The 10970-nt window shown below is 33.7% G+C and overlaps 1 protein-coding gene across 1 annotated transcript; it reads left to right on the top strand.

Annotated features, from left to right (window-relative positions):
• Window positions 1-1817: 1817 nt before the first annotated feature.
• LOC132602213 (sodium transporter HKT1-like) lies at window positions 1818-4447 on the top strand. The gene is made up of 3 exons (XM_060315176.1): window positions 1818-3016; window positions 3927-4154; window positions 4249-4447. Exons 1-3 carry the CDS (start codon window positions 1818-1820, stop codon window positions 4445-4447), a joined length of 1626 nt encoding a protein of 541 aa, XP_060171159.1.
• The last annotated feature ends 6523 nt before the right edge of the window (window positions 4448-10970 follow it).

Raw genomic sequence — 10970 nt, forward strand, 5'->3', positions numbered from 1 at the left:
GAAAGTACAATCCAAATCCAATCCAAATATGCTCAGATCAGATTTGGATTTTTTAAGTTCGATTTCGGATTATCGGTTTTGACTTTTAAGCCTTTAAACATAGGCTTATTAGGAACGAAATTCATGTGCCCCAGTTACGAAGTTACAGGTCTTAGCATATTTGATACCAAATGTGTGGATTCGACAAGTTGTTACCACTAAATAAAAAAGTATCAAGTCACGTATTTCTATATATTAATCTCTTTGTTTCATTCGGAGTTGCCTTCTTCTAAAAGTAGTGAAGTAAACTCCACCTTTTGCAAGCTATATTATATTTAATTTAGGATAAAGTTTCATATTGAACTTGATATTATAATGAGTAGGGTAGTAGGTTACTACTCTATTGGATCTTTAGACTAATTTATACTGAGCACATATAATATGTGTAGGGCTAAATATAAGGTATAAAAGTTTCGGATTTTCGGATATATCCGAAAATCCAAAGTACTAAATAGGATATCTGATTCGAAATTCAACAATTTTTTAAAAAAAATCGGAAGTCCAATCCATAATCCAAACCAAATATCCAAAAAGATCGGATTTCGATTTGGATTTTTCGGGTTGGCCCAAATTATGCCCACCCCTAGCTATAGCAGCCAAAAAATCTCGGAACCAACAATTTTGTTATAGAGAAGTTTGATTGTAGATCTCTAACATAAAAGGAAAGTACGTATATATATATATATATATATAGGATTCGGCTCCTCTCCATTTCTCTTCTCTCCATGTTCCCCAAGTTCTTACTTGGATGAGAGACTCATAGTTAAAAAATAATGATAACCAAACTAAAGTTTTAATCATAGTTAGGATAATAAATATATCATATATTTGCTTCCAAATATTTTGGCAATCCCATAATTATAGTTACACATAATCCCATCCAATATATATATATATATATATATATATATATATATATATATATATATATATATATATATATATATATATATAATGATTTTCTCTCTTTTTCCATTTTTGTTACGAGCTCCTCTTGTTCCTTTTTTAAATAGACCGTTTCTTTTTTAATTAACAGATAGATTGATAGTAGTAATATTCTATATATCTAATGCTTCGTGGGAGTAAATACAATAAGGCCCAATTAAATAAGGTACGATATTAAAAATTAAAATGCATAAAAAAATATGAAAATAATCTGTCCAATGTTAAAATTGCAGTGGAACCTTGTTACTTGTTAAAAAGGAAAAAAGAAAAGAAGTACTGTACAAATAAATAAATTAAAAAAAAAAAAAAAGAGGAATACATCAAATTAAATTTTCAAGTTTTTTATCCCAACAGTCTATTAATTTTTTGAGAACAATGCGCCTACATTTTTTATATATAATTTCGGCCGTTCTTTTCGGCTAATTTTGTATAGGTTTGTAAGAAAAGTAATCGTAAATAAAAAAATCCCGTTCTGTTTTGTAATATTGGTGCTTATTTTATATATCCCCATAAAATAAGAAAATGTTGTACTTTTCTTATAGATCTCTAACCTAAAAGGAAAGTACATATATATGTTATAAAATTGTTATAGATATTAAACTTAGAAGGAAAGTAATTAAATGTCGTATAGAATATTACTAAGTTACAAAATAATATTCTCCTATTAATGTAGATACTAAAGTAGAAGTATATTAATTATTACCCACAAAGCTTCTCTAAATATGGTGTTATTAACATATTGTACTATATATAAATATATATACCTTACAACTCTAGATCCAAGATTCTGTGGAAATCCAAAAGAAATAAAAGGTGCTCGTAGTTTCTCAACGATGAATAGCGTATTTTCTTTCGGAAAGAAGCTACAACATCTTTGTAGCTCTATATTTTTATATCTTGCTTGTTTGTGTGGATCAACATGTTTCCTCATTTCTTGTTTGTACAAATCCATCCTTTTTAAAGTTAACAAATTTTTGATACAATTCTTTTACTTCATCTTCATCTCTATTTTTGGTTTTTGGATTCTCACAATCTTGAAGCCAAGGAGTAGTACTAGTGATTTTACACCTAGGAAATTAGACTTGTATTTCACTTCTGCTTCTGCTGTAACAGTCTCAAGCATGTCCACTGTTGAAATGGAAGTCTTTTCCAATTCACAACTTATTCTTATAACATTTTTAATGTTTGTAGGTGGTGAGGTGTTTATTTCCATAGTTGGACTTTATTTAATTAGACCTAAGTTCAAACCATGGAGAAAAGATAGAAAAATTGAGTCAGTACTTAGTAATACTACTTCTTCTTCTCCGAGAAACTCAAATTTTATTGAGGATATTGAGTTGGACATCGTGGTAATACCAGATTCCCCATTTCAAGATGATTTTGTGTCATCAGATACACAAAATCTCAAGTACCAATGTATTAAATTCCTAGGGGTTGTAACGTTAGTATATCTTTTAGCCATCCATATTATTGGTGCATCATCAGTTCTAGTGTACTTAGCCTGTGTTTCAAGTGCAAAAGATGTACTAAGAAACAAGGGGCTAAATACCTTCACTTTCGCGATTTTCACAATTGTTTCAACCTTTGCTAGCTGTGGTTTTGTTCCGACAAACGAAAACATGATGGTATTTAGCAAGAATTCAGGCCTTCTTTTGATTCTAATACCTCAAGTCCTTTTTGGTAACACATTGTATCCAACATGTTTGAGACTTTCTATTTGGTTCTTGGGGAAATTCTTTAAGAAAAGAGAAGCTAAATATTTGTTGAAACGTTCAAGAGAAATAGGACATCTCCACTTGCTTCCTAGCCAAAATTCAAAATTATTAGTTGCTACAGTGTTTGGTTTCATTGTAGTGCAAGTCATCTTATTTTGCTCCTTGGAATGGAACTCTTCTGTTCTCAATGGACTAAATAGTTACCAGAAAGTTGTGGGATCATTGTTTCAAGTTGTGAATGCAAGACACACAGGGGAAACCATTGTTGATATCTCAACTATTGCCCCAGCTATTTTAGTGGTGTTCATAGTAATGATGTAAGTTAATCTATTCTCCTTGTTTTTCTACTCTCACTATATTTCTCCTATATTTTTCAGTTAGTATTCCTTCTGTCTCTATTTTATGTGAATGTGTTTGACTGGGCACGCATAGATCAGTAAAAGCTTTTAAAATTTATGTCTAAAATAAGCAATAGAATTTTCTTCTTTCAAGAAATAGATTTTACTTTTCATGATGATAGCTTAAACATGCAAGAAATATGCATATGTGCAATTAATTACACGAAAGAAACTGCCATATGCATATGTATCCAATCATCTTCGATCCAAGGTATGATTTAATATATTACTATTTGAAAGCATTGCTTCATGGCATGAACTTATACTTACTAGAAACCTTAGGTTCATGTGCAATTTACAATGCATGTTCTATGGTCCGTCGAATTGAATATACATGCATATAAGCAAGAATATTCTTTCTTTTTTCGATGGTAAGTGGTGCATGTCTGATCTTTAAGAAAATATATGTTTGATCTAATAAGAAACGATTAGTAAGTCGTAATTTGACGTTCAACCCAGATAAAGAAATCAAAAACACACAAACGAAAAACCCCCAACTATTTTAATCTCATTATATGACACATTAGCATCTTAAGTATTTGTTCTTTTTTGATATTTTAAACGTATGAGTTTTAACTTAATTAGAGCCTTTCACACAGTGTCTAAATATTATTATGATATTAAAAGTTCTTTGCAAATCTTTCAAAAACTGAAGTAGCTTGGTTTTAACCTCTTACACAATAGGTGTGGTTTCAATTTGTTACCCTTTCCTTTTTCCTAATCCCCTATGTAAGTAGAAAAAATAGCATACTGTTAGTTGAAATATATATTGAATTAATGGATAACAAGATGAAAAATACGTATAATTATTTATTTTCACTGCTTTCAGGTATCTTCCTCCATATACATCATTTATACCAGTTAAAGGTGTTGTAGAGAATCCAGAAGAGCCTGTAGGGGAAAAACAAGGAAGAGGAAAAGTTGTAGAAAATCTCGTATTTTCCCAACTTTGTTACCTATTCTTGTTCATTGTTCTTATTTGCATCACAGAAAGGAAAAGGATGAAGGATGATCCACTCAACTTTAATGTGTTGAATATCACTCTTGAAGTCGTAAGGTATTCGACAAATATCTCTCTCAATTTTTTATATGTCTATTTCAAGGTTGTGAAAATTATCCTTATTTGAACTTTTTCTTGATTATTTTTGTAGTGCATATGGAAATGTTGGTTTCACAACAGGATATAGTTGTTATAGGATGATAAATCCAGACCCAACTTGTAAGAATAAATCGTATGGATTTGTAGGGAAATGGAGTGATGAAGGTAAAATTGTTATCATTATTGTCATGTTTTTTGGAAGACTGAAGAAATTCAATATGGAAGGTGGAAAAGCTTGGAAGCTCTTGTAATTTGATTAGAGAAATGGCATCCACATATTTCCAAGGAGAATAATTTGGAAGGGCTAGCTATAGTTATTAGTATTTTGTAGTTTTGGCCCTTCATAATGATGAAAGCAAACTAGAAAAATGTATATATTATTGAAGTTGCTTTCGCTGATCATTTTCTATTTTTATTTCAATTTCTATGTAGACGCGTAGTTTTATTTTGTACGTCTTCATCCCAAATAAAAGTTTCTTTAATCATATGTATTTAGCCATGAAAATTTGGCTTCCATTTTATGTATATTTAGATAGAGTTTGAGGGGACTTATTGCTAGTAGTATGCTTTATTATTATATTTTTCTATTATATATAAGCATGGTGGGAGGACGAACACAACTCCTCCAGCTTGTACCATAAGCTTTACAAATTGTACCCGCAATGAATGCTTGTACCATAAGCTATATAACTTGTACACTTTATTCAACTATTTTTATATCCCACGTGGACATATGTCATAGTACTTAATATTTATTCCCTTCACATGTATAGACGTATGCACTTGAATTTTAATTCTCCGACACATTTATTTTCTCCGTGCACTTTTACTTGTTCACTTTTAACTTTTCGTATTCTTGCTGAATTTTTATTCTTTTCTCATGTATAGACATATGCAGTTCAATTTTAATTCTCCTACACAAATTTATTTCCCCAGTGCTTTGTGTCATGAGGAGTCTTCCCATTTAGTCTTCCCATTTATGTACTTAGGCTGTCTAATATTCCATACTAGAAAGAAGAAGGTGTACTTTACTGAGTTGATCAAGAAGGTTAAAAACAAGCTACAGAATTGGAAGGGCAAGCTCCTTTCTTTTAGTGGTAAGGCAGTCTTAATCACTAGTGTACTTCAAAATATGCCTCTATATCTGCTATCAGCCATGACACCTACTAAATATACTTTGAATAAGTTACACAAAATCTTTGCAAGATTTTTCTGGAGCAATAAAGAAGAAGGAAAAGTAGACATTGATCAGCTTGGTTAAAAGTGTGTGTACCAAAGAATGAAGGAGGCCTGGGGTTTAGATCCTTATTTGATAGCTCTGGTGCTCTTTTTGCTAAGTTATGGTGGAGGTTTAGGGCCACATTCACATTGTGGTCTACCTATATGTGGAATAAGTATTGTAAGAGGAAGATTCCAACTCTAGTTCAGTGGAGAGGTGGCTCACAATTATGGAAAAAAGATGTTAGAAGCTAGAGATGTGATTGAAAAGGATATATGGTGGGAGACAAGAAAAGGTTCAGCTAACTTCTGGTATGATAATTGGACAAAGCTAGGTCCAATAGCTGATTTGATGCCTACAAACTTCCCATTGATGAAACCATTCAGGATGTGGAAGACATGATGATAAATGGACAGTGGAATCTCCCCAAGCTTCAGCAAACTGTGCCAGAGGATTTAGTAGATAACACATCACACATAGCTTCAATAGAGATACAATTGATCAATCTATAGATAAGGCTTGGTGGATGCTTAATGCAAATGGTAAATTCACAGTTTCAAGTGCTTGGGAAAAGATTAGGCAAACAAATGAGGTGAGCTGGTTTTATCATCGGATGTGGACCAAAGGGTTGCAATTCAAGATTGCATTTCTTTTGTGGAGAGTATGGAAACAGAAGCTGCCAGTGGATGATGTTCTTGCAAGAATGGGGATATCCATAGTTTCTATTTGTAGGTGTTGCTCACAACCATAACAAGAAACCTTGGAACATATACCCTAACAGGAGACTATGCAGCAGTAGTGTGGAAAGTTTTTACAGATGCAGCTGGTATTCAAGGACCTTTTGCGTAGGTGAAACATGCAGTGAAAAAATGGTGGGATGCCAAATGCTCAGCTAGGTTGAAACCTTTGTATCAGGCTGTTACACCTTGGAAATTTCATGTCGTCGTGTAGTGAATGAACCAATGCGAGCTTAAGGGTAATAGGAAGTTCTTAAGACTATAAAACGGATATTTAGTGGTCTTAGAATGCATACGTTAAGATCTTGAAGTTATATGAATTGATGAAATAAGGATTGATAAGGACAAGTGGAGTATAAGTGGGGTTTAGGAAAGGTTTCGTAAATGATTGCATTAAGGATTGTTTGGTAAGGCCTTGAGGACGAGTTATAGGAATGTTTAGATTATTAATGAAGTAATAAACAAGTGTTAAGAAGGTTGTATAAGGATTGGAGATCAAACGAAACGACGAGGACAACTTTGGAAAAACTGTGAGTTACACGACCACCTTCACGGACCGTGGAACTTTATACGGACCGTATAAGGGTCCGTATAACCCAACAGCAACAATGTTTTCCATGGTGGTGAACCACGGACACTTATACGGACCGTATAATGTTATACGGACCGTATAAGTAGTCCATATAAGTCCCGACGGACTGATTAAGTTGCAACTATAAATACATGTTCCCACTTTATTTTTCTCATTCTTTCCACTTCTCCACTTCTCTCCAAGCTTCTAGAATATTCCATACATTTCATTTTCAAGAATACAAGGGGAAATCAAAGGTTCATACCATAAATTCAAGTGAATAGAGTGCAAGGAAGCTCTTTGGGGTTGCTAGAGTCAAGAAATCCTTTGGAAGTTGAAGTTAGGGTTTTCTTCAAGTGAAGTATTGCCAAGCAAAACCCGTTCCTACGCATTCAAAGGTGAGTTTTATGATTATTCCATGTTATTTAAGGTTTTGAAAAGTTGGAACAGTTGGATTATGGAAGAAGATGGAAGATGGGTTACAAAATATGGAATTTGTGGTAATTGTGAATAGTAGATTAATATGAATCATGAATATTGATATGATTGTGATTGTAATTACGTTATGAATGATGTTAAGAGTATGAGAGATACATTAGATGAGAATGAATGTAACGTTGTATTATGATTATGATTATGGATAACCATGAGAGGAGACTGTGGGGATTGGATAATGATGAATTTGACTAAAGTCATTGATGATGATATTATGAATGTTATTATTGACGTTTGGGAGTTGATATATGATATAGAGAAAGTAGTAGAAACAAAGGAGATGCTGCTCAATTTTCTATAGCTTTAGTTCAAACACGCTTATGTTATCGATTATCTAATATGAGTATAAACTCTCTTGAAGGCAGAAACGTGAATATTGGAGAGAAACGTTCAAGCGATAGAGTAGCTAAACGAAAAGGTATGTAAGGCTAGTCCTTTCTTTCTAAGGCATGATTCTTATGACATGATATTCCCTATCTCTTCATGACTTTCCTACATCCCAAAAATTATGAGTCAATCTTAGTAAAGAGCTTCACATGAGATAAGATAAGAGATATGTTACGAGCATGATAATGATTCTTATTATGATCCATTTATGTTGTTCATCTTATACACTCACTTTATATGCTAATTCCCTCAAGGTGAGGCAGGATGCTTACGAATACTCCATAATGAAATCGGGGGTTCACGACCTTACGTCACCCCGATAGATGTATAGTCTGTCTTGAGTTGTATGTATGATTCATGATAAGCATATGATGATGATATTACACCGTGCCTACATGGCCGGGCAAACACCGCTAAACCGGGCAGCGTATACACCATGTCTAGATGGCATGGGTAGACACCACTAGTGAGCGGCATGAGATGGTACCCCGGACGCGGGAGGCCTAGACGCAGGCTAATGATTATCACACCGTACCTATATGGTCGGGCAGCTTATACATATACGCATTCATGATATGATGATGATTATGAAGTAAGTTAGCATGCATTATTTCAGTTTTAAGTGACAGTCAGTGACAAATCGCTCTTCACTCGATGTCTTCGTATTTCATTGATATATCATTATTGTTTATGCCTTACATACTCAGTACAATCTTCGTACTGACGTCTGTTTTCTTTGGACGCTGTGTTCATGCCCACAGGTAGACAGGGAGGTGATCCAGACTCGTAGAAGTTATCAGCAGATTTACAAGAGCACTCCATTACTCTGAAGGTGCTATTTGGGTTATTCTTTTGTGTGTGTATATATATATATATATATATATATATATATATATATATATATATATATATATATATATATATATATATATATGTATTTTGGGCACGACGGGGTCTTGTCCCGTCCATATGTCTAGTACTCTAGTAGAGGCTCATAGATACGCATGTGTGGGTAGTATGGTCACACAATGTTACTATTGTATTTTTATTATTTTGAAAGCCGAAGGGCTTATGTATATAAAGGTAATTATGTTTCTAAATGAAAAATGATTTTCTTATGATTTGAGTATAAAATTAATGAATGTATGCTTAATGAGTATGATAAGTAATAGAATGAGTGGTGCTCGGTGGTTAACCCCGGGTACCAGTCATGGCCCCTAGTCGGGTCGTGACACAGGAAACACTAAATATCATACTATGACAGCTTTGGAAGAGAAGGAATACAGTAGTGCATGGGGGTACAATGTCCAAGGCTAAGGTATTCTATGATATCAACATGAATCTTTTGCAACTGGCAAAACTCAAATATCCCTGGATGAAAGATATTCCAGGCTCCTGGCCTCAACTAGTTAAGTACTTAGAAAGCTACAAGCCACAAATCAGTTATATACTGGTGCACTGGTCTAGTCCCCCACAGGGTTGGTACAAGTGTAATAGTGATGGAGCATCTAAAGGAATTCCTGGCCCCATCTCAACAACCTTTGTGTTAGAGACAGTCTGGGAGATTTTATATATGCCAGCACAAGGAGAGTGGGGGATACAAGCTGTCTAGTTGCAGAAGCTAAGGCAATGTATGATGGGTTGATTTATTGTGTAACTAACCAGCTATTGCCTCTTTATTTTGAGTCTGATTCTTTGAGCTTAGTGAAGATGGTGGAAGGTGAATAGGATATGCCATGTTCTATAAGTTTGGAGGTTTACAACATTATTGAATGGAGAAGGAAATGAGTAATCCAGATTGGCATGTAATGAGGGAAGGAAACCAGCTGGCAGACTTTCTAGCTAACCATATCTTTAGTTTTGTAGGTACATTATGCTTTGAAAACTTCATGGAGTTACCAGCAATTGCAAAAAAGCTAGTAAACATTGACAAAATGCAGATGCCATCTTTCAGATTCAAGCCAGTGTTTGCCAGAGAGCCTGATTGAGGTGCTAAACACAGCAACAACATAGTTGAGCTTCCAGGTCTATAACTACTAAACCAAAAGGGATGAATATGTTAAACTATTCTACAGCAGCAGATTTGAGTTGTAAAGATTCCATGAACACGAAGTTTTTCACTACAGCAGAATGAGCAGCTGAGTATAATCAAGTCACAACATGCACAAGTTGAAGTTTGAAGGATTCTTCTGTTGGTTATGATTTCATAGCACCTGGTGAGAGCTTTGAGGTTGCTTGAGTGAAATCAAACCAGATATTTGGACAGTTTGCAGTTAGACTAGATTTAATGCTTTGGCTGTTTATTTCACTTCATAGGCACTTTTGACCTTATTTTATTTTATTTCTCTGTACAGACTCTTTTTATCAATAAATTCACAACTAATATCATGCTAGTTGTTTTGCAATTTCTCCGTGTACTTTTACTTGTTCACTTTTGACTTTTCACGTTCTCTAAGAATTAATAAATCTCACGTGGATATATGTCATAGTACTGAATATTTATTCTCTTCTTATGTATATACGTGTGCACTTCAATTTTAATTCTCCACCACAAATTTATTTTCTCCGTACACTTTTACTTGTTCACTTTTGACTTTTCACGTTCTTGCTGAATATTTATTTTCTTCTCATGTATACATGTATACACTTCAATTTTAATTATCCGACACATTTATTTTCTCCGTGCACTTTTACTTGTTCACTTTTGACTTTTCACGTTATTTAAGAATTAATAAATGAAGTACTCCCTCCGTCCCATATTTCTTGGCTACATTATTTGACTTTTCACGTTCTTTAAGAATTAATAAATGAAAGTACTCTCTTCTTCCGATATTACTTGGCCACATTACTATACTTGACTTTTTACGTTCTTTAAGAATTAATAAAAATGAAGTACTCCCTTCGTCCATATTACTTGGCCACATTCATAAGCTATATAACTTGTACACTTTATCCAACTACTTTTATATCCCACGTGGACATATGTCATAGTACTTAATATTTATTCTCTTCTCATGTATAGACGTATGCACTTCAATTTTAATTCTCCGACATATTTATTTCCTCCGTGCACTTTTACTTGTTCACTTTTGACTTTTCGCGTTCTTGTTGAATATTTATTCTCTTCTCATGTATAGACATATTCAGTTCAATTTTAATTCTCCTGCACAAATTTATTTCCTCTGTGCACTTTTACTTGTTCACTTTTGACTTTCACGTTCTTTAAGAATTAATAAATCCCACGTGGATATATTCCATAGTACTGAATATTTATTCTCTTCTCATGTATACACGTGTGCACTTCAATTTTAATTCTCCGACACATTTATTTTCTCCGTGCACTTTTACTTGTTCACTTTTGACTT

The sequence above is a fragment of the Lycium barbarum genome, chromosome 7 (genome assembly GCF_019175385.1).
Source record: "Lycium barbarum isolate Lr01 chromosome 7, ASM1917538v2, whole genome shotgun sequence".
In the NCBI taxonomy this organism is placed as follows: Eukaryota; Viridiplantae; Streptophyta; class Magnoliopsida; order Solanales; family Solanaceae; genus Lycium; species Lycium barbarum.

What these genes read in the sequence shown, in the direction of transcription:
- LOC132602213 (XM_060315176.1), top strand. Translation starts at nt 1,818, where the DNA reads ATGAATAGCGTATTTTCTTTCGGAAAGAAGCTACAACATCTTTGTAGC. An exon ending in GTGGTGTTCATAGTAATGAT is followed by an intron (nt 3,017 to 3,926) that starts GTAAGTTAATCT and finishes CACTGCTTTCAG; the next exon opens with GTATCTTCCTCCATATACAT. An exon ending in ATCACTCTTGAAGTCGTAAG is followed by an intron (nt 4,155 to 4,248) that starts GTATTCGACAAA and finishes TTATTTTTGTAG; the next exon opens with TGCATATGGAAATGTTGGTT.